General features: G+C 47.4%; 2 protein-coding genes across 3 annotated transcripts; both read left to right on the top strand.

Annotated features, from left to right (window-relative positions):
* Positions 1 to 104: 104 nt before the first annotated feature.
* SPCS2 (signal peptidase complex subunit 2) lies at positions 105 to 10,127 on the top strand. The gene is made up of 5 exons (XM_081197521.1): positions 105 to 259; positions 5,023 to 5,106; positions 5,319 to 5,474; positions 7,203 to 7,342; positions 9,866 to 10,127. Exons 1-5 carry the CDS (start codon positions 188 to 190, stop codon positions 10,050 to 10,052), a joined length of 639 nt encoding a protein of 212 aa, XP_081053647.1. The 5' UTR covers positions 105 to 187; the 3' UTR covers positions 10,053 to 10,127.
* LOC308588765 (sialidase-3-like) lies at positions 3,652 to 24,547 on the top strand. 2 transcript variants are annotated; one of them, XM_081197430.1, is made up of 3 exons: positions 3,652 to 4,507; positions 22,349 to 22,554; positions 23,514 to 24,547. In XM_081197430.1, exons 2-3 carry the CDS (start codon positions 22,354 to 22,356, stop codon positions 24,495 to 24,497), a joined length of 1,185 nt encoding a protein of 394 aa, XP_081053556.1. In that variant the 5' UTR covers positions 3,652 to 4,507; positions 22,349 to 22,353; the 3' UTR covers positions 24,498 to 24,547. The 2 variants fall into 2 exon arrangements, with proteins under 2 accessions (XP_081053556.1, XP_081053555.1); XM_081197429.1 differs by lacking the exon at positions 3,652 to 4,507 and adding an exon at positions 17,357 to 18,524.
* The last annotated feature ends 1,640 nt before the right edge of the window (positions 24,548 to 26,187 follow it).

Here is a 26,187-nt window from a genome sequence, read left to right as displayed (position 1 = left end):
AGTCCATTTTAAAAAAACAACAGGCAACCCCCCCCCCCATGCGCACGCGCGCACGCGCCGGCCTGTCTCCCTCCACCCCGCGGCCGCGTTCCAAACTACCAATCCCGCCGTTCCTTGCGCGCCCCGTTCTTCCCGCTGCCGGCCAATCAGCGGCGAACAGGTCGCTAAGCAGGGAGGAGGAGGCAAGATGGCGGCGAAAGGCGGCGGCGCTGGAGGAGGAGGCGGCGGCGGCGCTAACAAGAACGGGATATTGGACAAGGTGGACCGGGCTAAGCGGGCTGGGGTCGTTCTGCTTCGAGGGACCCGGGCGGGAAGGGCCTCGGCGAGGGAGGAGGGAACAAAAAACAAAAACGCGCGCGTGCCTGGGCGAAGGCAGTGGCGGGGAGTTCCGTAGGCTAAGGAACGTTTCCGAGCGCAATTCAAAGTGTTGGTGCCGACCTTGAAAGCCCTAAACGGCCTCGGTCTAGTAGATCTGAAGGAGCGTCTGCACCCCCATCCTTCAGCCCAGACACTGAGGTTCCAGCACCGAGGGCCTTCTGGCAGCTCCCTCCCTGTGAGAAGCCAAGTTACAGGGAACCAGGCAGAGGGCCTTCTTGGTAGTGGCTCCCGCCCTGTGAAACGCTCTCCCAGCAGATGTCAAGGCAATAAACAACTATTTTACTTTTAAAAGACAACAGAAGGCGGCCCTGTTTAGGGAAGTTTTTAATGTCTGATGCTGTGTTGTTTGTAATATTCAGTTGGAAGCCGCCCAGAGTGCCTGGGGAAACCCAGGCAGATGAGCGGAGTATAAATAATAAATTATTATTATTAGGCTCCATCCATCCATTCCCAGAGGAGCCACAAGGCAGTTTTCCCCTCCCCCAATTCCCGGTTCTTCACGCCGTTAGCGTGCGGAACTCACTACCACAAGAGTTAGGGATCTTTCGCCCAATGTGGGGCTCCAGCCCACGACCCTGGGAGCAACAGCCTTGTGCTCTACCCACTGAGCTCTCGTGTCACTGCTATCATGTCAGGATGCTGGGCGGGGGGTTAGGGGGTGTCCTTTGGCCTGACCCAGCTGCAGGGCTCTTCTTGTGTTCCTTGATGTCATTGGGGGCCACCAGATGTGTTGGCTTTGAAAGAGGGGTGTTCATAGAGGAGTAGGCAGGCTGTACTCTTCCTCCCCTGCAGTATTTCTGTGCACATTATAATAATAATAATAATTTATTATTATTTGTACCCCGCCCATATGGCTGAATTTCCCCAGCCACTTTGGGCGGCTTCCAACAAGGATTAAAAATACATTAAAATGTCACACATTAAAAACTTCCCTGAACAAGAAGGTTATTGACAAGCTGGAAGGTGTGCAAGGAAGGGCGACTAAGATAATCAGGGGTTTGGAAACTCAGCCTCATGAGGAACAGTTGAAGGAGCTTGGGATGTTTAGCCTGGGAAAGAGGAGACTGATAATAATAATAATAATAATTTATTATTTGTACCCCGCCCATCTGGCTGGGTTTCCCCAGCCACTCTGGGCGGCTTCCATAGAAACCAAAAATACAGTAAAATATCACAGATTAAAAACTTCCCTGAACAGGGCTGCCTTAAGACGTCTTCTGAATGTCAGGTAGTTATTTATCGCTTTGACATCTGCTGGAAGGGCGTTCCACAGGGCGGGCGCCACTACCGAGAAGGCCCTCTGCCTGGTTCCCTGTAGCTTTGCTTCTCGCAATGAGGGAACCACCAGAAGGCCCTCAGAGTTGGACCTCAGTGTCCGGGCAGAACGATGGGGGTGGAGACGCTCCTTCAGGTATACTGGAACGAGGCCGTTTAGGGCTTTAAAGGTCAACACCAGCACTTTGAATTGTGCTTGGAAACGACTGAGAGGAGATGCATTAGTTGTCGTCAGATATATGAAGGGACGTCACGTGAAAGATGGAGCAAGTAGCTTTTCTTCAGGACTCGAGGGTAGGACTCGAACCCATGGCTAGACAAGAAAGGCGAATCCTGACTAAACGTCAGGAAGAACTTTCTGATGGTGAGAGCTGTCAGTATCACCTACACTGATTGGCAGCTGCTCTCCAGGGTTTCAGGCTAGGGACTCGCACAGCCCTAGACTTCCAGAGTCTTGAAGAAATCTGAATTGTTGCCGTCCTGCGTAGGATTATATTATATTATTCACAGGAAGGCTTGCTTTCTGTCTCCCGTGTTGGAAAGGGATGGATTCAGAATTCCCTTTGAACCTTGGGCAGTTGAAACGCTCCCACTGTCTCAAGAAGGATGATGTGTACTTTAAGTGGGGTGATGTGTGTCTCTGTTTTAGAGTTGTAGCGAGTAACAGGAAGCAACCTGCAGAAATGGAAGGAGGAAGGAAGTTCATGGCTTAGCCTCTGACCACTAGGCCACATTAGCTCTTAGTATCTTTATTAGGCAGGGCTCTATTCAGTCATACTCGGGAGTAGGAATTGAGGGACGTGACTAACTTCGATCTATGCATTACAGCAAGTAAAACTTCATTTAATACAGCCTAGGGCTTATGCTTCAAGCTTTTCAAAAGCCCGTGTTGATTCCTGCTACAGTGGTGCCTCGCAAGACGAAATTAATTCGTTCCGCAAGTTTTTTCTTCTTGCGAGTTCTTCGTCTTGCGAAGCACGGTTTCCCATAGGAATGCATTGAAAATCAATTAATGCGTTCCTAGGGAAACCGCCTTCAGACCAGGTCCGGGGACAGTCTGTCCCCCAACATCTTCTGAAGGCTGGGGGGGGGGACAAGGGCTTTTCCTCCCAGTGCCAGCCTTCAGAAGACTGTTCTGAAGGCTGGCGGTGGGAAGAAAAGCCCTTCTTCCCACCTCCCGCCCCGCAAGCTCCGGGGACAGGAGGGCTTTGCTGCCGACCGCCAGCATTTTAAAAGCCCCTGCTGTCCCGGGGCGATTTTAAAATGCTGGCGGGCGGGAGCGAAGCCTCCGCTGTCCCGGGGAGATTTTAAAATGCTGGGGGTCAGCAGCGAACGCTTCGCTCCCGCCCGCCAGCATTTTAAGATCGCCCGGGACAGCAGAGAAGTCTCCGCTGCATTCGCTGCCGACCCCCAGCATTTTAAAATCTCCCCGGGACAGCAGAGAAGTCTGCCGACCCCCAGCATTTTAAGATCGCCCGGGGCAGCGGAGACTTCTCTGCTGTCCCGGGCGATCTTAAAATGCTGGGGGTTGGGAGCGAAGCGTTCGCTGCCGACCCCCAGCATTTTAAAATCTCCCCGGGACAGCGGAGACTTCTCTCTTCTTCCCGCTGTCCCCGGACCTGGGGCTGCAGGGAGAAGATCGCTTCTTCCCCGCTGTCCCCGGACCTCTTTTGAAGCAAGGGGCTGCGGGGAGATCGCTTCTCCACACCGCCCCTTGCTTCAAAAGAGGTCCGGGGACAGCGGGAAGCGCTTCCCGCTGTCCCCGGACCTGGGGCTGCAGGGAGAAGATCGCTTCTCCACGCCGCCCCTTGCTTCAAAAGAGGTCCGGGGACAGCGGGGAAGACCCGCTGTTCCCGGAGCTTGCGGGGCAAGCTTCGTTTTGCGAAGCAAGCCCATAGGGATATTCGTCTTGCGAGGCAACTCGAAAACGAAAAAACCTTTCGTTTTGCGAGTTTTTCGTCTCGCGAGGCGTTCGTCTTGTGGGGTACCACTCTACAATGTTCCACAAACATATGTATGTTAACAACTGTTTATAACCAAATGTGGGGGAGAGTTTTTTGTTTGAACATGCAAAATGGATCATTTCACCCCGTATTTTCTCTGTGCTTGGGGAGAGGGGCTTTCACTCTTTGTCCAAGCACAGTCATGCTCCATTCTTCTTCTTGTGGTGTGTGTGTGGCACGGTCCCAACCTGGCTCTGCTTACAAGCAAACACCCTGTAGCATAAAATGAAGCGCGTCAGGGCTGAAGACATCAACACCACATCTTGTTTGGCCCATGGGGGTCGTTTAACAAGCCTATGGACCCCTGCCGCCTGCTCAGGGACCCCCCACTGCTCGCTCAGAGCAGGGACCGCCTTCTGCGACACTAGCCAATTTCCCATTGGCTGCAGGAAGCTCCTGCAACCAGTGGGAAGCTGCGCATGCATCCTCTGCGCCGGAAGGGGCGCCAGAAATCGTGTTTTTGCCCGCCCGTGCACTCTAGCCCACCGCGGTGTCTGCGGGACTGTGAAACAGCCCAAGCCACAAAAACTTTGCCAACCCCTGTGCTAGAGCCTGGGATCTTGGAAAGACTCGTGATCTGCCTGCCTCTGAGCTGTGGCTTCCCCTGTCGTAATGGTCAGTGTTATAGGGTTCCCCCTGACATGTGAGGTCCATCGATCAACCCCTGACTGCAGGAGAAACTATTACAGTGGTACCTCGGGTTAAGAACTTAATTCATTCCGGAGGTCTGTTCTTAACCTGAAACTGTTCTTAACTTGAAGCACCACTTTAGCTAATTGGGCCTCCTGCCTCCGCCGCGCCGCCGGAGCACAATTTCTGTTCTCATCCTGAAGCAAAGTTCTTAAACCGAGGTACTATTTCTGGGTTAGCGGAGTCTGTAACCTGAAGCGTATGTAACCCGAGGTACCACTGTATAGACATTTTACATGGGCTGTATCCAGCTAAGTCATACACAAGATAAGCCCATTGAAATCAGTGGACTTGCATTAGTCATGGCTAACTTAAGCCCATTGGTTTTAGTGTGTCTCCCCTCGAGTATGACCTTGTTGGATGTAATCCAGTGTATATATCGTCACGTTTAATTGCAGGCAGAGGAATTTGGCAAGCTGCACCCGGTGTTCCTCTCTGCAACACAAATTATTCCGTCGCTGTCAGCGTTGCACATTTCAGGAGCGCTGCGCTGAAAACATTCACTGGGCCCCAAATTGGAAATGGTTTGGGAGCCAACCAGATGCTGCTGTTGACATAGAAGAGATGATTATAAATTTAACAGACGCACAAGGTGAGCAACCGCTTTCACCTGTGATAATTGAGGTGCACTCATTGATGCAACTCTTGCTTGTGTTTTTGTTCCTTTATCTCACAGTGGAAGATTGATGACAAACCTGTAAAAGTGGACAAGTGGGATGGTTCAGCCGTGAAGAACTCGTTGGACGATTCCGCCAAAAAGGTACCATTTCCCCTCCCTTGTGGAATAGCCGGGTATTTCCTTCATGGTTTTGCAGGCTTCGCTACGCCTCCTTGCTAGCCTCCTACGCAGTCCGTTGGGGAATACTTTGCTAAATTCCTGCATCTCTCCATCGCTCTGATCCTATGACTCCTCGAGGTCTAGATCGGGTTTGCTCTTTCCTTTGTTAAATGCGCTTCTTTCCCTCCCTCTAGGTTCTGTTGGAAAAGTACAAGTACGTGGAGAACTTCTGCCTGATAGATGGCCGCCTTGTTATCTGCACAATCTCTTGCCTCTTCGCCATCGTGGCTTTAATATGGGATTACCTTCACCCCTTCCCCGAATCCAAGCCAGTTCTTGCAGTCTGTGTTGTATCATATCCTTTTTTGGTGTGGGGGCTTCATACTCCCCCAAGCGTTCATTCCCCTTCATGGCTTGGTTGCCGAAATCAGATCTAGCCTGCCCTTAAGAGGGTGTCTTGTCAAAGCTGCCCCCACCCCTCTTGCACAAGATGGAAAGTGCAATTTTGGAAAGACCTGGGATAGCTCAACTGGTAGAGCATTAGACTCTTAATCTCAGGTTTGTGGGTTTGAGCCCCACGTTGGGCAAAGATTCCTGCATTGCAAACGGTTGAATTACAGTTGCAATCAAAATTATTCAGCTCCCATTGCAAATCGGGTTTATTATCAAAAAATTATAGGCTTTCAGCTGTTTGCAATGGGCAAATCAAACAAAAGCAATTGAAATACAGTGGTACCTTGGTTTACAACCATAATCCGTTCAGGAGGTCCGGTTGTAAACCAAAACAGGTTGTAACCCAAGATGCGCTTTCGCATTTTGGGGCCTCCAAAAAACATGGGTTGTAATTTTTTTAAAAAAATGGGTTGCAATCCTAAAAAAGAGGACACGCACTTCTGGGTTTGACGTGGCTGTAATCCAAAATGGTTGTAATCCAAAGCGGTTGCAAACCAAGGTACCACTGTAGCTGAACACATGCTTTAAGTGGTTTCCCCAGATTCTGCTGAAAATGGTACCTCGGTTTAAGAACAGCCCCGTTTACGAACGATTTGGTTTACGAACTCTGCAAAATCGGAAGTAGTGTCCCAGTTTGCGAACTTTACCTCGGTCTAAGAATGGAATCCGAATGGTGGAAGGGCACCAGCCGCGGGAGGCCTCATTAGGTAAAGTGTGCCTCATTTTAAGAACGGTTTCGGTTTAAGAACAGTCTTCTGGAACGGATTAAGTTCGTAAACTGAGGTACCACTATACGTTGATATTCACTAGAATGTCAAACACAATGGCATATAAAGCAAACAACAACAATGAAATATAAATAATAATAATAAATGTCCAGTAGCACCCAAGAGTCGTCCACGACTGGACCTAACGGTCAGGGGTCCCTTTACCTTTAGGTTTGTTCATGGTATGAGCCTTCGTGTGCATGCACACGTCTTCAGATACTGAAGAATACTGGAGGTATCTGAAGAAGGGTGCATGCACACAAAAGTTCATACCAAGAACAAACTTAGTTGGTCTCTAAGGTGCTACTGGACATTTTGTAAATTTATTTTTATATATTTCTACTGCGTCAGACCAACACGGCTACCTACCTGAATCAACAACACTTGAATTCATCAAGACAATTCAATGAAGTCGTAGTAATACATACCATTGCCAAGATACTTCCTAATCACATGGAACCTTACTCCAGAACCCTGTCCACACAAGAGGAAAGGCCACACTCCTGGGGAAAACCCCTTTCTGATTTCTTGCGATTTTGTATAGGATTGCAGAGTTGGAAGGGATCCAGAGCGTCATCTAGTCCACCCCCCCAAAAAAAAATGCAGGCATCCTCCCATCCAATTTGAAACCATACTGGATCATTGCTTAGCTTTGCAAATGTGCTGGCAGTTTTATTGCTGCTCCCGTCAAGTGGGCTTGAGCCCGGCGGCATTCCTCATTTGCAAAATCGTCGGATCTGGACAACGTGGCTTTTCGTAGGGCAATAATTCTCTGTAGAGAACAGGCTGACTCTTACCGCCACTCTGTTGCTGCGTGCTCCAGTCTCCAGCCACCAACTCTCTTTTCCTTAATGTCTCCCCACATATTTTGTTATGATGGGGATTCTGACCATCTATACCTCGTATAAGGAGAAGAGCATCTTCCTGGTAGCACATAGGAAAGATCCAGCTGGAATGGATCCCGATGACATCTGGCAGCTTTCCTCGAGTCTGAAAAGGTACCAGCCTCTTCTCTCCCCTCCCGCCCCTGGGAGAAACCTTGTAACGGTGTTCAGGGCTTTTGAGTATTCTCGCCATTTCTGTATTTGTACCCCGCAGCTGTAGGGGCTGGTTTCAGCTATTGAATTGGGCGCCCTGAGAATCTTGGCGGTCATTTGTCTGGAGGAAGCACAAGTTTCTAGCCCTGGATGTTGCGCATGTAGCTCAGAGTCAGAGCGCCTGTCTCTGCTTCCATGCCTGGCATCTCCCAGCAGGGCCCGCAAGGACCCGTCTGAAACACTAGGGAGCGGCTGCCTGTCAGTGTAGACAGTACTGAGCCAGATGGACCCAGTAGTCTGACACTGTGTTCTTGCATAAGCTGAAACGGCATAAGCCAGAGGTGGGCAGCTGAGCAGAGTTTCCAAGGTATAGGACGGGAGGTTCCTGAGATTTGCATATTTCCTTGGTGACCAGAATAAATTGGGCCCAGTAAGCAAATGTGGCGCAGCTCTAGTTAATTTGCAGAGTTCGCTCAAATCACAAATGTTGCTCCTTGGTGCAGAAGCAACGTCTCCCCCATAGAGCATGCACGGCCATGCCTTGCCATCCTTGGTTCCCCATTTCTGCCCTTTTCCTGTTTGCCAGCGGTGCCACCTCCTTTATTTACAATAATAATAATAATAATAATAATAATAATAATAATAATAATAATAATTTATTTATCCCCGCACATCTGGCTGGGTTTCCCCAGCTGCTCTGGACGGCTCCAACAGAATATTAAAAACACGATCAAACATTAAAAACTTCCCTAAACAGGGCTGCTTTCAGATGTTTTCTAAAAGTCAGATTGTTGTGTATTTCCTTGACATCTGATGGGAGGGCTTTCCACAGGGCGGGTGCCACTACCAAGAAGGCCCTCTGCCTGGTCCCCTGTAACCTCACTTCTCGCAGGGAGGGAACCGCCAGAAGGCCCTCGGAGCTGGACCTCAGCGTCCGGGCTGAACGATGGGAGTGGAGATGCTCCTTCAGGTCAACTGGGCTGAGGCCATTTAGGGCTTTATATTTATTAAATTTATATATAGCCCTTAATCAATAGATCTCAGGGCGGTTCACAGAATAAAATACAGGATAACAAGTAAATTAAGTAAAACCAAACAATAACACCCACTTCCCACAGACACATTCATAAGGCTATAGAATATCAATTTGCCCAAGGCCTGGTTGAAGAGGAACATTTTTGCCTGGCGCCTAAAGATCAGTGGTACCTTGGTTTTCGAACAGAATGCGTTCCGGGAGTCCGTTCGACTCCTGGAACCATCCAAAAAAGTGTGGCTTCCGATTGGCCGCAGGAGCATCCTGCAGCCAATCAGAAACCATGCCAGATGTTCGGCTTCCGAAAATTGTTTGAAAACCGGGACACTCACTTCGGGGTTTCGATCGTTCGGGAGCCAAGACATTTGGCTTCCAAGGTACGACTGTATATAGAAGAGCACTCCGCAAATGGGGAGCCACTGCAGAAAAGGCCCCGTTCCTGTGCTGCCACCCTCTGGACTGAAGAGGCACACAACGAAGGGCCTTGTGGTGAATGCAGAGTCCAGGATGGTTTATATAAAGAAAGGCGGTCCTTGAGGTATTGCGCTTGTAAGACCTTAAAGGAACCTTAACCTCGCCGTTGCAGAGTATAGCAGCCAAACGTTGCCCTCACAGCCCTGCAGACTGCCTCGCCGCTAATTATTCAGATTAAGCACTTGAAACACGATCACCGTTATCCCTAAGAAAACATAGTGACAGTTTGAAACAGATAATTCTTGGCTTTGCAGGATCACGCTGCAAAGCTTGTTCTTCACCACAGTGCTAAACTGTAGGAGGCTCTCACCCAGGGAAAGCTGCATGCAGAAAAATCCCTTCCACGTACAGAGCTAGGATTTGCTCTCTCGGGCTAGTTTTCTATGAGGACAGTGGGAACTGCTTGTGGAAAATCATGTTGGCCCTGGAGTGGTTCAGTGAGATTCTGGCTGAACTATCACAAGTTATTGAGTGCTATTAGGATGGCTATGCCCTTGGGGGGGGGAGGGGTGTTATTGGGTTGTTTTTAATTTTTATTATGTATTTTATATATTTTTATATTGTGATTTTATGTTGTAACCACCCTGAGACCTGGAGGCATAGGATGGTATACCAATCTAATAAATAATAATAATAATAGCAATAATGCCAGTTTCTGGAAATCAGAATCCAGCTTGCAGGATTCCCAAAATCTCCTGATGTCCCAAAGTCTCCTGATTGGCCACTGTGAAAACAGGATGCTGGACTCAATAAGCAGTCTAGTGAGATTCTGATCTGTTTAACCAGACTAATATAATAATAATTTATACCCCGCCCATCTGGCTGGGTTTCCCCAGCCACTCTGGGTGGCTCCCAACAAAATATTAAAAATACAATAAAACATCAGAACTATTAGGTTCAGCTCTGTAATGCAGCTGCAAGCAGAACTTAAATGGCTTGACCTCCAGCTCTCTCTGCTCCTGCAACCATCTCTCTAGGTTTGACGACAAATACACCCTGAAGATGACATTCATCAGCGGCAGAACCAGGCAGCAGAGGGAGGCGGAATTCACCATGTCCATCGCCAAATTCTTCGACTGCAACGGCACCTTAGTCATGGAAGCCTTTGAGCCAGAAGTCTCCAAGCTTCACGACAGCCTGCTCACAGAGAGGAAGATAAAGTAGGAGGCTCCGTCCGGCATCCACCTTACCCGCTGGGCTCATGCTGAGTTTAAGCCAATAAAGCAAAATAGCAACGAATGTTAGCCTCTGTTTTTGTCCTGAGATCTCTCTCTTTTTCTCTTTCTCTTTCTCTTTCTCTTTCTGTTCTTCCTTCCTTTCTCTGTCTCTCTCCAGAGGTGGGGAGAAAAGATTTTAAATTTCAGACATACAAAACAGATGCAAAGATCCAGCCAGGATTCCCTTTGCCTTGCTTTGAGAACGTCTTCAACCTGCTCCATCAGGCTCCTTTGCTCCTATGAAGGTGGACCTGCTAAGGACTCTCAGAAGCGGGGAGTTTGCATAACCCTCTGTAGAATTATTTTTATTTTAAGCTGGCAACTGCTTTAGGAGGCAGCCCTGCACCACACAGCATTTATCACAAAAGCTCTGCTGAATTAATTTTTGTCTTGGCTGCTGGCTGCGAAAGGATTCTTAGTTTTTATGTTAGGGATTCAAGACAGCACTTGCATTATTAAGCCAACGTTGTACATTTGCAAGCAAGTTTTGATTTTTTTATATATATTTATCAATCAGGCGGAAGGTAAATGATTTTTTTAATAAGAAAACCTTTTATTGGATGGGAGAGAGACCTGGGAAGGAAGCTGAGTAAATCTGCCAGGGTGTATTTCAGGACAAAGGCAACGGCAGGAGTTAGTAAAAGAAAACAACAAGGAGGGGTTTAAAATCCATTCCATCTGTTTTTTGTCCCATCTGGTGCATTTGATTCGTGCTGAAAAATCTCTTCTATCCCTTCTGTGAACAACCATTTTCTAAAATGACTTTTTTCTCCAATAAAAGGAACAAATTTATGTCAAAACAGTGTGAAAGTGTTAATGGAGTTGGGAGTGGAATCAAAGCGGTCCTGTTGTCTCTCTCACAAGTGTAATGGATTGTGTGACCTCAACACACTCAATAACAGATATGCGTAACACAAACGTACACCAGCAGCCAAATTCGGAAACCTTTTTGAAAATATGTATTTCTGAGGTTTGATGGCGCATAACAGCAGCCTTTTAAAAGAGTAATACCATAAGATTATATATCATTAGAAAAATAATATAATGCAGTATATAATGCAACAAACAAGGCAGTGACGTCAGGAAGAAGCGGAATTAATTTTAGTTGAGAAGCTGCCTTCTACTGAGTCAAGGACCCACTGCATGCAAGCAGATGTTCTGCCTCTGAGTTCCATCTCTTCTCCCAACCAATGCTTTTAATCTGCAGCCTTCTGGTAAATACTGTATTTTTCGCTGCATGAGACGCACCTCACCATAAGACACACCTAGTTTTTAGAGGAGGAAAACAAAAAAAAAATTCTGAATGAAACAGTGGATGTATGATTTTTATGGTTCAAGCTGTGGCCACAGACATGATATGCGATTTGATGGTGAGTTTGGGGTAGCCCAATGCAAAAATCCTGAGAATCCATGTGGATCCGTGCTTTGTAACCCTGTTTTTGCGCCATTGTGGCCCCACAAAACAGTGGGTGCGGGTTTTTTTTGATACAGGCTGTAGCCATGGTCATGCTATGTGATCTGATGAAGAATTCGGGGTGACCCAATGCAAAAATCCTGAGGATCCATGGGCTTTTTCCTTCCCCTTCCAAGGCAACCTCCTTTATTTCTGGAGTCCCTTATCTCCCGATCCCTTGCCAATCAGCTGCTCAGCGGCTTTGTTTCAACACTCCCTTCCCTCTTGTTTGCCTTAGTGTCTTTTCCTTAGCTGGAGCAGTTTTTTGCTCCTTTTCTTCTAATTTCTCTCCTCATTGCTTTAATCTTCCTGTCTCCTCTCCTTGCAAGTTCACTGTCTTTACCTCCCCCCTCCCAGGCAGCCTCCTTTATCTCTAGCATTCCTTATCTCTCTCCCCGATCCGCAAACAATCAGCAGCTTTGTTTCAACACCCCCTTCCCTCTTTTTTTAAAAAAGCATGATCTACTTTTCACCCCTAGGCAATTCGGCTCCAGGGACCACACATTCGCTCCATAAGATGCACAGACGTTTCTCCTTACTTTTTAGGAGGAAAAAAATGAGTCTTATGGAGCAAAAAATACGGCAATTAAATCACCGCCATCGTTTTATTTGCAAGGCACCTTTCCGCCCACAAAAAAATCAAAGCGACTTACAACAACAAAAACAGCGATACATCTCAAAATTGATCTCAAGAACAATTTGATAACGTGAATACCAAAACTACAATGTGATAGCAAATACGGTACGATCACATCTTATGGAATCAGAGAATTGTAGAGTTGGAAGGTACGTCAAGGGGCGTCTAGTCCAACCTCTGCAATGCAGGAAGATTTTATGCGCAGTTCGCCTGAACAGTTTGAACCGAACGCGTTTGAAGGCAGGCTGGTTGAAATTGCGCATGTGGGTGTCTCTGCTCATGGATAGCTGCTGAGAGTTGCATGCCTTCACCATGCGGCAGCTAGACTGGTGACTGGGAGTGGCCGCCGAGACCACATACTGTATTTTTTGCTCTATAAGACTCACTTTTCCCCTCCTAAAAAGTAAGGGGAAATGTGTGTGTCTTATGGAGCAAATGCAGGCTGCGCAGCTGTCACAGAAGCCAGAACAGCAAGAGGGATTACTGCTTTCACTGCGCAGCGATCCCTCTTGCTGTTCTGGCTTCTGAGATTCAGAATTTTTCTTTTCTTGTTTTCCTCCTCCGAAAACTAGGTGCGTCTTGTGGTCTGGTGCGTCTTATAGAGCGAAAAATACGGTAGCACCGGTCCTGAAAGACCTACATTGGCTCCCAGTATGTTTCCGAGCACAATTCAAAGTGTTGGTGCTGACCTTGAAAGCCCTAAACGGCCTCGACCCAGTAATAATAATAATAATAATAGTAATAAAATTTTATTTATACCCTGCCCTCCCTTTCCAGAGCCAGGCTCAGGGCGGCTAACACAAGTACAATTACAATAAAAACATAATGGGGGGGAGGGGAAAAACAATTTAAAATACAGGTTAAAATACAATTTAAAATGCAGCCTCATTTTAATAGTAGCCCATAGATCAAAACCATAAGGGGAGGGAAACCTAAGGGTCAGACTGAGTCCAAACCAAAGGCCAGGCGGAACAGCTCTGTCTTGCAGGCCCTGCGGAAAGATGTCAAGTCCCGCAGGGCCCTGGTCTCTTGTGACAGAGTGTTCCACCAAGTCGGGGCCAGTACTGAAAAGGCCCTGGCCCTAGTTGAGACCAATCTAACCACCTTGCGACCTGGGACCTCCAAAGTGTTGTCATTTGTGGACCTTAAGGTCCTCCACTGGGCATACCAGGAAAGGCGGTCCTGTAGGTAGACCTGAAGGAGCGTCTGCACCCCCATCGTTCAGCCCAGACACTGAGGTCCAGCTCCGAGGGCCTTCTGGCAGTCCCCTCCCTGCGAGAAGTAAGGTTACAGGGAACCAGGCAGAGGGCCTTCTTGGTGGTGGCGCCCGCCCTGTGGAATGCCCTCCCGTCAGATGTCAAGGAAATAAACAACTATCTGACTTTTAGAAGGCATCTTAGGGATGGTTTTAATGTTTGATGTTTTATCGTGTTTTTAATATTCTGTTGGGAGCCGCCCAGAGTGGCTGGGGAAACCCAGCCAGATGGGCGGGGTATAAATAAATTATTATTATTACATTATTATTAGCAAGCACAGGTGGTCTTCCTTACCTGCGAAGGTTGGCGAGGCTGACAAAGACGTTGGCATGGGAGAGGCGGTTGTCGTCCAAGAGCAAGACTTCCAGAGCCGGGAACCTCGGGGAGCTCTCACTGCCAAGGGAAACATACAGTGCCTTTGGCTGTGCCACATCACTCAGGAAAAGGCAAAAGGGGAGAGAAGGGTGCAGAGTAAGACTTTGAGATAAACGAAGAGAGGAAGCCAATGTGGAGCCCTCGTGATGCTGCTGAACTACAACTCCCATCATCCCCCAGCTAGCAGATCCTGTGGCTGGAGGTGATGAGAATCGTAGCCTAACAACAACCAGAACGCACTACAGTGGTGCCTCGCAAGACGAAATTAATTCGTTCCGCAAGTTTTTTCTTCTTGCGAGTTTTTCGTCTTGCGAAGCATGATTTCCCATAGGAATGCATTGAAAATCAATCAATGCGTTCCTATGGAGACCGTCCGGGGACAGAAGGGAAGCGCCGCGCGCCTTCCCCTCTGCCCCCTCTTTTGAAGCAAGGGGCGGAGGGAAGAAGATCGCTTCTCCCTGTTGCCGCCACTTGCTTCAAAAGAGGTCCGGGGACAGCGGGGAAGACGCGTTTTGCGAAGCAAGCCCATAGGGAAATGCGTCTTGCGAAGCGGCTAAGAAAACGAAAAACTCCTTCGTCTAGCGAGTTTTTCGTCTTCTGAGGCGTTCGTCTTGCGGGGTACCACTGTACGTTGGTTTTCCCTGATCTACAGGTTCCACAAACAGCCCTGTTTAGGGAAGTTTTTAATGTTTGATCTTTTATTGTGTTTTTAATAACCTGTTGGAAGCTGCCCAGAGCAGCTAGGGAGGCCTGGCCAGATGGGCTAGAAGCATAAGTAATAAATTATTATTATTATTATTATTATTATTATTATTATTATTATTATTATTATTATATCCTCAGGATCCCAAATCTGTTAGTGAGGCAGAGTTTCATGATTCCAGCCAAACCGGTTTCTAGATGAGTATGATTGTTCTGATTATACCTCTTACCTGCTGCCCTGTCCTGCAGCTGTTACAGAACGTACCTCCATTTGACTTCCGAAATGTTCAAAAACCAAAGCGCAGCTTCTGATTGGTGCAGGCACCCCGGAAAGAATAGCCGACAGCTGCATCGGACGTTCAGCTTCTGAAAAACGTTCGGAAACCGGAACACTTACTTCCGGGTTTTCGGCATTTGAGAACCAAGGCATCGTAGAACCAAGGTACCATTGTAATGGAGAAAGTTTGCGGATGACTTAAAGAACTATTTTAAGTAACCTAAATTGCTAGCAGGATGAACAGAAAAACGTGCGCTGTCATTTTACTTTTACTCTCCCTGGAAACACCAAGAAGGCGGAAAACAAGGGTACTTACACATTTTTCAATCAAATAAACATTTTACAAACTTTAAAATATCCAATAATTTCCCTTCTTCTCTTTCCATGGTTCATTTTACCTATCATCCATCCCTGCATCTTTTACTATAACTATTCAATTCAGTTTCCCACTTTTACATCCATCAAAAATTATTTACTCTGTTGAATTTATCTTAATGCTGCCAGCATTTTCAGCTATACAAAGTTATTTTCCATATATTGAATACACGTTTTCCAATCTTCTTTGAACATATGTTCTTCTTGCTATTACGTATTCTATATGTTAAATCTGAGAGCTCTGCATATTCTATCAACTTAGGTTGTCAGTCCTCTTTGGTTGGGACCTCGCTCACTTTCCATTTTAGGGCTAACAAAACGGGCCGCAGTTGTTGCATACATAAATAATCTTTTCTGACACCTAGGAATTTCTGTCTGGGTTATTCCCAACAAAGAGGACTGGGGTTTGGGGGGGGGAGTAGTTTTCAACATGTTCTCCAATTCATTATAAATCCTTTCCCAATACACTTTTTACCTTTTTTAGCATGTCCACCACATGTGGAAGAACGTTCCTTCTGCTTCTTTACACTTCCAGCACAGAATTGGTTCTGTTTTATAAAAATCTGTTAGGGAGGCAGCGTTTCATAAGTCCAGCCAAACCAGTTTCTAGATGATTATGATTGTTCTGATTATACTTCTCACCGGCTGCCCTGCCCTACAGCTGTTACAGAACCTTCTTGTACCTCCATTAAAAAACATCTGGCGCTTGTTCTGGCATGGCTCCTCTGTCGTCCCCTTCTCCTTGTGCCCTCCATCTTTCCCAACAGCAGGGTCTTCTCCAGGGAGTCTTCTCTTCTCAATGAGGTAGCCAAAGTATTGGAGCCTCAGCTTCACGATCTGTCCTTCCAGTGAGCACTCAGGGCTGATTTCCTTCAGAATGGAGAGGTTTGATCTTCTTGCAGTCCATGGGACTCTCAAGAGTCTCCTCCAGAACCAGAATTCAAAAGTATCCATTCTTCGACGATCAGCCTTCTTGATTGTCCAGCTCTCACTTCCATACATCACTACTGGGAAAACCATGGCTTTAACTATACGAACCTTTGTTGGCATTTGTCTAGTCCTCTTTTAAAGCCATCACGTCTTTGTGGAGGTACCGTATTTTTCGCTCTATAACACGCACCCGACCATAACATGCACGTAGTTTTTAGAGGAGGAAAATCCGTAGGCATGCCACCCATAGGCATTTCCTCCACGCACAGGCATTTCCCCTTACTTTCTAGGAGGAAAAAAGTGAGTGTTATGGTGCAAAAAATACGGTATTTAATTGCTGTTAGGGGGGAAAAACCTGGTGTACATGTGGATACATACCACTCTACCTTGCACCTGCAGGTCTTGTGGCCAGCGTTTGAAAGTCACTGTGACCCGGCAACTGGCCGAAGAACGAGAGAATTTTTGAGCTCCATCCGAGAAAGAGTGGCAAAATAAACCGATGGAATATGCGGAAATAGCAAAACACACCAGAAGAATAAGAGATCCAAATGTCAATCAAATACAGTGGTACCTTGGTTCTCAAACTTAATCCGTTCCAGAAGTCTGTTCCAAAACCAAAGAGTTCCAAAACCAAGGCGCACTTTCCTATCAAAAGTAATAGAAACGGTTTGATACGAGCCAGACTTAACAACCCCTAAAACAGCAATTTAAGATGAATTTTACGATCCGACAAGACCATTGATCCTTAAAATGAAAGCAATAATCAATGTATTGTATTATACAATAAATAAGACAGTATTGTAGATGATAAAAAAATTTTAAAAAAATTCTTACCTGCACTGATGATAGCCATTGTTTGGATGGGGGGCATTTATCAAATTCCGCAGTCACACAGTCAATCAAATCAGTAGCTGAACTGGGTTCCACACAGTCACAAAAACAAATTAACCCAAAAAGCCTCAAAAACAAAAACGCAAAACAAATAGCAAAAACAAAAGCGCCAAACTTCATCCATTCCGGAAGTCCATTTGACTTCCAAAATGTTCAAAAAACCAAGGCGCAGCTTCTGATTGGTGCAGGTGCCCCGGAAACAATAGCCGACAGCTGCACCGGACGTTCAGCTTCTGAAAGACGGTTTGGAAACCGGAACACTTACTTCCGGGTTTTCGGCAATTGAGAACCAAGGCATCTGAGACCCAAGGTACTCCAAGACTTTGGCCACCTCACGAGAAGAGAAGACTCGCTGGAAAAGACCCTGATGTTGGGAAAGATGGAGGGCACAAGGAGAAGGGGACGGCAGAGGACGAGATGGTGGGACAGTGTTCTCAAAGCTACCAGCATGAGTTTGACCAAACTGCGGGAGGCAGTGGAAGACAGGAGGGCCTGGCGTGCTCTGGTCCAGGGGGTCACGAAGAGTCAGACACGACTAAACAACAACAAATTTTCAAACATTTTCTTTAGCTCATTATATACCATTTCCCAGAAAGCCTTTTACCTCTTTACAGGTCCCACCCCATGTGGTAGATTAGAAGATACCTTCCCCTTCTTTACATTCCCAGCACTCATTACAGTGGTATCTCGGGTTAAGTACTTAATTAGTTCTGGAGGTCCATTCTTAACCTGAAACTGTTCTTAACCTGAGGTACCACTTTAGCTAATGGAGCCTCCCTCTTTTTTCCTGGCTGATCTGTCTTTGTCTAAAGTTGGAACTCCATTTAAGACTCCCATTAAGATAATCTTTTGATCTGCAAATTCAAGTAGTTGTGTTGCTAGTCTTCTGGAAAAAATTGCTTTTTTATCATTAGGAGCGTAAATACCAACCAATATCACTTTCTCTCCCTGGATTATTAAAATTCTGCCTTTTCGTCCTTCTGAATCAATTTGGGTTCAAGCGCAGGATGAGCTGTTCTTAACCTGAAACACCACTTTAGCTAATGGGGCCTCCTGCTGCTGCCGCGCCGCCGGAGCACGATCTCTGTTCTCATCCTGAAGCAAAGTTCTTAACCCGAGGTACTATTTCTGGGTTAGTGGAGTTTGTAACCTGAAGCGTATGTAACTCGAGGTACCACTGTAGTTCATAGCTGTCAACGTTTTCCCTTTTTAAAGGGAAATTCCCTTATTCCGAATAGGATTCATCGCAAGAAAAGGGAAAAGTTGACAGCTATGCATTAGTTGTTGTCGCCTCTGCCTCGTTCCACCCTCCCAATCCACACACCTGCTTTGCTCAATTCCTGACGCAACGACCGGGGCTCGGCAGGTGCGGCAGAGAGGAGGCGGGTGGAGAAAGGATAAACTCCTCCTGCCCTGGTTTTCGGGCTGGAGAGGCTCAGCTCCCTCCCTGCCATCACTTGTGGGGTTGATCCTGCCCACGAAGCGCTCCCTCTCCCCCTGATCTCGGAGGAGCTTTCTGCCTGGTGAGTGATGGAGATGAGGATGGAGGGGATGGCGGCGGCGGCGGGGAGGACAACCAAATTGGGCGGCTACCCCCGAATTATTCCCCCATTATTCTCACCCTTTATGCGAGGAAATGAACTATTTCTCCCCCCCCCCCAGCACCCGCTCACAACAAACACAGCATCCCAAGCGTGGAAGGGGGTCGTTTCAGGGCGCGCTCTTAAAACTGCATTTTGCAGGCGAGGTGGGTGGAGAGGGAGAGAGAGAGAGCTAGAAAGAAAGATGCGCGGAGCCGGAGGAAGAGTTAGAAGGGAGGGAGGCAGACTGCAGGGGTGCAGACCCATAATTATTTCTTTATTCCTCTCTCTCTCTCTCTCTCTCTCTCTCTCTCTCTCTCTGTGTGTGTGTGTGAGAGAGAGAGAGAGAGAGAGAGAGGGAGGGAGGGAGGGAGGGAGAGAGACCGTGCTGTGAAGCTGCTATCAGGATGCCAAGACCTTTGTTGATTCATTTAGGTACAGAGGCTGGATTTGTGCATTTAAGACTATAGCTTTTCACAGGACAAGCCCACGTGTCCATAACCCCCGCTGGTGGGGCTGGTGGTTTATTTAGTTTTTAATTATTTCTCTCTCTCAAAGAGAATGTCCTAACCTACCCTGAATACTCCTTTCTGCCGGAGGGGCAATTAATCATAGCATTCTGGAGTCGGATGGTTTCTTTAAAAAAAATAAAAATGTTTTCAGAGCAAAAAGAAAGGCGTGCCCAGTCCATATAACTAGGGGGATAATGAACCCCAGTCAAAATCCCATTTAGAGAATATACCTCTTCAGCATCTTCAGCTCTGCAAATCCTCAAATCTGAGATGTTTTGCAGTACTCCTCTAGCACAGAGTAACAGCAGAGTCTCCTTCTCCAAATCCCAGAGCCTTCTTTGCAGCACTTCCTATGTGGTCCATTAAGCTGCAATAGATTCTTCTTCCCCCTTTCTGTGGGTCTTGCAAGCAGTCCCATTAAACCAGAGGTAGGGAAACTAAGACCTGGGGGCCAGATCTGGCCCAATCGCTTTCTAAATCCGGCCCATGGACGGTCTGGGAATAAGCAGAATGTGTGCTTTTATTTAAAATGCACCTCTGGGTTATTTGTGGGGCACAGGAATTTGTTCATTCCCCCCCCCCAAATATAGTCCGGCCCCCCACAAGGTCTGAGGGACAGTGGACCGGCCCCCTGCTGAAAAAGTTTGCTGACCCCTGCATTAAGCAATCTCCCCTCTTAGCCCCCTTCCCCCAAATGCAGAAAACCAGTATGCTCTTAAAGATCAACCTGCTGTCCAGTTCCCTGGTCCACCAAGTTTTGTATATGTAGCCCCCGCCCTTGCACCCACCCTGGGACAAGTTTCTACACTGTGACTGTTTTAAATGTACTTCTTTGTATTACATATTTTTATATCCTGCGCTCCATCCATTCTGGAGCAGGATGTGGCCACAGGATCAATAAAACAGCCGCGAAACAGGACACCAGTTGAAATTATTGTTAACAATATAAAAACGCTCTAGGGGGTTGCCTAGACAGTCATGATTTATTCCTCCATCTCACCTGATGCACACACCCTATTTTGAAGGGTTCTTAGGAGACAGAGTGCTGTCAGCAGAGAAAACAAGCAACAGCAGGAAGAGCGAGCTTCTGGATAACAAAGAACCTCTTAGATTCACCGGGACCATTCAGATTTGGGTTGCAGCGCTACCAAATTCAGAGCAGAACTGGAGTAAGGGAAGGGGTTAATCCTCCTCCCTCTGTGCCATTTTCCTGATTAAACTCACCCCCCCCCCCCATTCAGCCATTTGCCCCATGGGAGGAGCGTACACACCATGCTGGATTTAGGTCTAAGCTAAACAAGATGTAGCTTAGGGCCCCGCTCTCTTGGGCCCCCCCCCAAAAAAAATTAAAGGGGAGAAAAAGTGGATGTTCATTTCCAAAATATAAGATAAAAAACAAATAAAATAAAACCTACATGCAGCAACAGTGTTTTCTGTTGTGTAGGCTCCTGTGATGTAAGTCATGGCCTGCTCCCTAAAATATCCCTGGTTTGCTCCTTTCTATATATAGGGTGCCTACATTCTGCATGGACTGGTTGCATGGCAGCAGGTGCAAATGGCTTTAGATACGTATTAGGTCCATATAGCATATATTGCACACAAAAAGCAGCGACCATTTGTTGTTGACAAAGGACAGCTGGACATAGAAAGGGCCCCATTACCTTCAGGAGCTTAGGTCCTCATCAAACCGAAATCTGCCCTGCTCTCTTGCGATTCTCAGCGTTCAGAGGGGTCACTGCTTCTGATGGTGGAGTGAAACATAGCCATTGTGACCAATAGCCCTGAGGGCAAAAACACCATCCTCCTGAATACCTCCCTGTTTTCCCTCCTGGGGCAAAGAGCTTGGGGTACTTAATTTATTGGGGAGATGCATTGTTCATTTATCTAAAAACAAAACAAAACAACCCAACAAGCCCTTCGATCGAAACAAGAATTCTCCATGCAGCGCATGTGAAATGATCCAGCTAAAACCGACAAACCCAGTTGCAAGCAAATGCCCACAAAGGATTCATTGAGAACAAAGAGAAATGTCAGCAAGACAGGTGTCTAGATGGGCCTGCCAAAACCGAAAGGTTTTTTTCAGGCGCTTAGAAGGAGGTTAATGAGGGTATCTGACTAATGTCAAGAGCCAGGGAGTTGCAGAGAAAAAGATGTCGCCACATGAAGGGAATAACGTCAGGGGAATGTATGTGTCAGGGACAAGCCAGACTGGTTTTAATTACACAAGAACCTAAAAAGAGCCTGCTGGCTGATGGTCTATCCAGTCCAGAATTATGTTCTCCAGTTTCTCAACCAGATGCCTTCAGGAAACCCGCAAGTAGGATTCGAACACAATAATACTCCATCCCTCCTGCTTCGGATCATGGAGACACAGCGTTTGCTGTTGTGGACAGAAGCCATTCTTAAATTTGTCTAATCCTTGGCCATCCAAGTTTGTGGCCATCACTGACTTGCTACAGAAGGGAGTTCCCTAGAACTATGTGTTGCGTGAGGAATTAACTTTCCTTTATGGCCACAGTTAATTTATTAAGTTGACTACTACCCTGCGGTGAGTTACACTTAAGATTTACACGCAATTCAATGCACACAAGCATAAAGCGATGCATTTTGGAGCAAAAAAGTGTTTTAATCCTGCCAACCTAGTGGTTCAAAAGCACACCAGCGCAAGTAGATAAATAGGTACCACTGTGGCACAATGGTAAACGGCGTTTCCGTGCGCTCTGGCTTCCGTCACGGTGTCCCGTGATGCCAGAAGCGGTTTAGTCCTGCTGGCCACATGACCCAGAAAGCTGTCTGTGGACAAACGCTGGCTCCCTCGGCCCGAAAGCAAGATAAGCGCTGCAACCCCAAAGTCGCCTTTGACTGGATTTAACTGTCCAGGGGTCCTTTACCTACACCTACCACTAGTTCAGACATCATGGGAGCATATGTGGAAATAAGGTTTTTAATTTTTTTCCCCAACATGCATCGCTTTACACTTGTTTGCGTTGAATTGCGTTTGCAATTTTACCGCCCATTCATGACACGTGGAGAGGTCCTATTGGAGCTCTTCACAATCTCTTTTTGGTTTAGCACCGTAGATTTAGCATCATCAGCAAACATGGCCACCTCACTGCTCACTCCTTTCTCTAGATCAATTATGAACAAATTAAAAAGCACCAGTCCCAGTACCGATTCTTGGGGACTCCACTTTCTACATCTCTCCATTGGTGAAACTGTCCGTTCCTCTGACCTCTCTTTTTCTACCACGCTCAGGAAACATGGCCCAAGTTGATTCAGGGAAGACGGTTATTTTCCACCAGGAAGACCCAAAAGGTCTCACCTACCGCATCCCAGCTCTGCTCTATCTGCCCTCTGAGTCTACTTTCCTGGCATTTGCTGAGGAGCGCTCAACGCCCAGAGACGAAAATGCCAAGTTCCTGGTGATGAAACGAGGGCAAAAGGAAGGAATGTCCGTTCAGGTAACACCAAGAGCAGAAAGTGTAACCGAGCTATATTTCATTCCATAATTCTCTTCTTTCTTCCTATATACATAAAATGTAAGACTGTCATCACGCAGCAGTTCATGTGGCCACCAATATGTGGCCAAACCAACTCCAGTGTGAAAACAGGGTGGCAGGTGGCCCAGGTGAGCTGTTTAATGGTGCTCTGTGAAGTTCCTGGTGACAAGGTGTTCCAGGTAACACCAGGTGCAGGAAATGTAACTGTGCTTTTCCTGATTTGTCATTCTGTGTAACGTTTGAGTTGGGTTCCAGGAACAAAAGTATTGCCAGGAAAGAGGATTGGCTTGGAACTGACCACCCAAGGAAGTGTCTTGAAATCGTTGTGGACAGCTTATCTGACTCCTTTCAATCTGAAATGTTAGTTGACCTGGCAATGATGTTTGTTTTAAACTCATATTCTTTTTTATTAATGTTTTAAGTGGCAAATTTAACAGAGAATAAATGAATAAATGTATAGAAATAATATTAGTACCAATATTAGTACCAATAATCATTTGAACTGTGGTCAGTTTCAGAATTCCAGAAAATTCCAGAATGGCTTCATTGGTAAACACCTCTTGCTTAAATACTACCGCACTTTGCCAGCTCACATACCTGTGTCATGAAAATGGATTCTGTTTCCCCTGCCTCCAGGAAGTCCCCACTGCCGCTAAACACCCTCACACATCATGATTTGCAATATATTGCCAGGTCAAAAATTATGAAACCAAATTCAGGATATGAACTGGAAACCGGTTGTTGAGGGTTTCCACCCAGCCCTAATACACATCATGATTCGTGATATATTGTCAGGACAAAAACTATTAAACCGATATCACAATATAGACTTCAGACCGGTTTTGGATGGTATATGGATACATCACCCGACTCTAATGAGAGAACCACCGGCTAACTACTCCATCTTTCTTCCTTTCTAGTGGGGTCCTCAGACGTCTCTGATGGAAGCCACGTTGCCCAACCATCGCACCATGAACCCTTGCCCCGTTCTCGAGAGGAAGAGCGGACGAATTTTCCTGTTCTTCATCTGCGTGGAGACCCACGTGACGGAACGGCACCAGATCTTCACAGGGAGGAACGCCGCTCGGCTCTGCTACGTCGTCAGCCAAGATGGCGGCCGCACCTGGAGTCAGACGACCGACTTGACGGAGCAGGTGATTGGCAAACATTTGAGGAACTGGGCCACCTTTGCGGTTGGGCCTGGTCACGGCCTGCAGCTGAGTTCCGGGCGCCTGGTGATCCCGGCTTACGCCTATTACATCCACAGGCGATGTTTCGGGCATGCGCTCAACTGCTGGACCAGACCTCATTCCTTCGCGTTCTACAGCGATGACGGCGGGCAGAGTTGGGCCCGAGGACAGCTCCTGATGCACTTGAACGCATCCGAGTGCCAAGTTGCGGAGCTGATCCGCCGTGACGATAGCCCAGTGCTGTACTGCAACGCCCGCAGCCCGGACAGGTACCGGGCCGAAGCTTTCAGCACAGATGGTGGAGAACACTTTGAGGAAGGGTACCTGTCCGAGGACTTGTGCGAGCCGCCCAGTGGGTGCCAGGGCAGCGTGGTGAGCTTCTTCCCTCAGCCGGAGGGCAGCTCTCGCTTCTCTTCGACCTCGCTCAGCAGCACAAAGTCCTGGCTGGTGTACTCACACCCCATAAACTGTCACAAGCGCTTCGATTTGGGCATCTACCTGAACAAGTCCCCGCTGGAAAAAGACTCTTGGCGCCCTCCCTGGGTGCTGTACAAAGGTCCCAGTAGCTACTCGGACCTGGCTGTGTGCCAAGAAGGGGGGAACACACTGGTGTTTGGGTGCTTGTTTGAGTGTGGGGTGCACCATCCCATTGAAGAAATCGCGTTCCAGCTCTTCACCAGTGATGAGCTTTGGAGGAACGTGAGGGAAGGATGATGTTGTGACACTTCTCTCCCTCTCCCCTCCCTCCCTCTCCCCCTCTCCCTCCCTCCCTCTCTCTCTCCCTCCCTCCCCCCTCTCTCCCTCTCTCTGCCCCCTCCCTCTCCCTCCCTCCCCTCCCTCCCTCTCCCTCTCCCCTCCCTCCCTCTCCCTCCCTCTCCCCTCCCTCTCTCCCCCTCCCTCCCTCTCCCTTCCTCTCTCTCTCCCTCTCCCCTCCCTCTCCCCTCCCTCGCCCTCTCTCTCTCTCCCGAAGTTTGAGCAAAACTTGAGCAGCGTCCAACACACCTGTTCCATGTTTTTAATATTTGAAATTTTGTTCTGTTTTTAGTGTTCTGTTGGGAGCCTGCCAGAGTGGCTGGGGAAAGCCAGCCAGATGGTTGGGGTATAAATAATTTATTATATTATTATTATTAATTACATTAAAGGAACAAGTGTGTTGGACAGCATCCTTATCACCCAAGGACAGAACCTGCTCATTCTACCCCAGGCTTCCTCAACTGCGGCCCTCCAGATGTTTTGAGACTACAATTCCCATCATCCCTGACCACTGGTCCTGCTAGCTAGGGATCATGGGAGTTGTAGGCCCAAAACATCTGGAGGGCCGAGGTTGGGGAAGCCTGTTCTACTCTTTTGCACATCTTGGTAAAGTCATGGGCTTACAAAACTGAGGTTTTTGGAAATGGTCGCTGTTTCTAGTGAACAACCATCAGGTCCTCCAAACTTACCTCATTAGAAGAGCACAGAAAGCCTTCTGCTGCATTCAGACACTCAGTGCTTCCATATTCAACAGTTAGTGTGGAAAGGTGTGGTTTCATTCACTTAACATTTTGGCAGATGCATTCTCTACTTTCCCTGAGGCTCCTACATCAGAAGAAAGTCTGGGTTTTGGTGATATGATCTCTGCTGATGCAGACACCTTTAGCACCACGCCTCCATCATTGCAAAAGGCGGGGTTTAAAATTCTTTTTTTATTTATTTAACAATATTTTTATACTGTGTGTGTGTGTGTACACACACACATTATATAGGCATATTCTTCAAGCAGTTCCCCACTCCTGATATATAGAGAGCTGGAAAACTTTTGGGTACCAGACAATTTCATACTGGGGCCATCTTTTTACACACCCTGCCATTCTTCAAGGACTTGAGGAGAGTCCCAACGGTCCTGGAAAGACTGGGACGAGAACGGAATAGTACTTTGTGCACAGAGTCAGACTATTGGCCTACTTAGCCTTGGCCCAGTATACCTGAAGGAGCATCTCTACCCCCATCGTTCTGCCCGGACACTGAGGTCCAGCTCCGAGGGCCTTCTGGCAGTTCCCTCCCTGCGAGAAGTGAGGTTACAGGGAACCAGGCAGAGGGCCTTCTCGGTGGTGGCACCCGTCCTGTGGAACGCCCTCCCATCAGATGCCAAGGAAATAAACAACTATCCGACTTTTAGAAGGCATCTGAAGGCAGCCCTGTTTGGGGAAGCTTTTAATGTTTGATCTTTTATCGTGTTTTTAATATTCTGTTGGGAGCCGCCCAGAGTGGCTGGGGAAACCCAGCCAGATGGGTGGGGTATAAATAAATTATTATTTTTGTTGTTGCTGTTTATTGTCTACACTGAATGTCAGTGGCTCTTCAGAGTTTGAGGCAAAGTTCTCTCTCTCAGCCTCATCTGGAGACGCCGGTGATTGAACTCTGA

Source organism: Podarcis bocagei, assembly GCF_964188305.1.
Source record: "Podarcis bocagei genome assembly, chromosome: 6".
In the NCBI taxonomy this organism is placed as follows: domain Eukaryota; kingdom Metazoa; phylum Chordata; class Lepidosauria; order Squamata; family Lacertidae; genus Podarcis; species Podarcis bocagei.
This window is presented reverse-complemented; position numbering and strand designations above follow the sequence as displayed.

Coding starts and splice junctions, on each gene's coding strand:
- LOC308588765 (XM_081197430.1), top strand. CDS start 22,354: ATGGCCCAAGTTGATTCAGGGAAGACGGTTATTTTCCACCAGGAAGAC. Junction 22,555..23,513: donor AGGAAGGAATGTCCGTTCAG/GTAACACCAAGA, acceptor CTTCCTTTCTAG/TGGGGTCCTCAGACGTCTCT.
- SPCS2 (XM_081197521.1), top strand. CDS start 188: ATGGCGGCGAAAGGCGGCGGCGCTGGAGGAGGAGGCGGCGGCGGCGCT. Junction 5,107..5,318: donor TGGACGATTCCGCCAAAAAG/GTACCATTTCCC, acceptor CCCTCCCTCTAG/GTTCTGTTGGAAAAGTACAA. Junction 7,343..9,865: donor CTTTCCTCGAGTCTGAAAAG/GTACCAGCCTCT, acceptor CCATCTCTCTAG/GTTTGACGACAAATACACCC.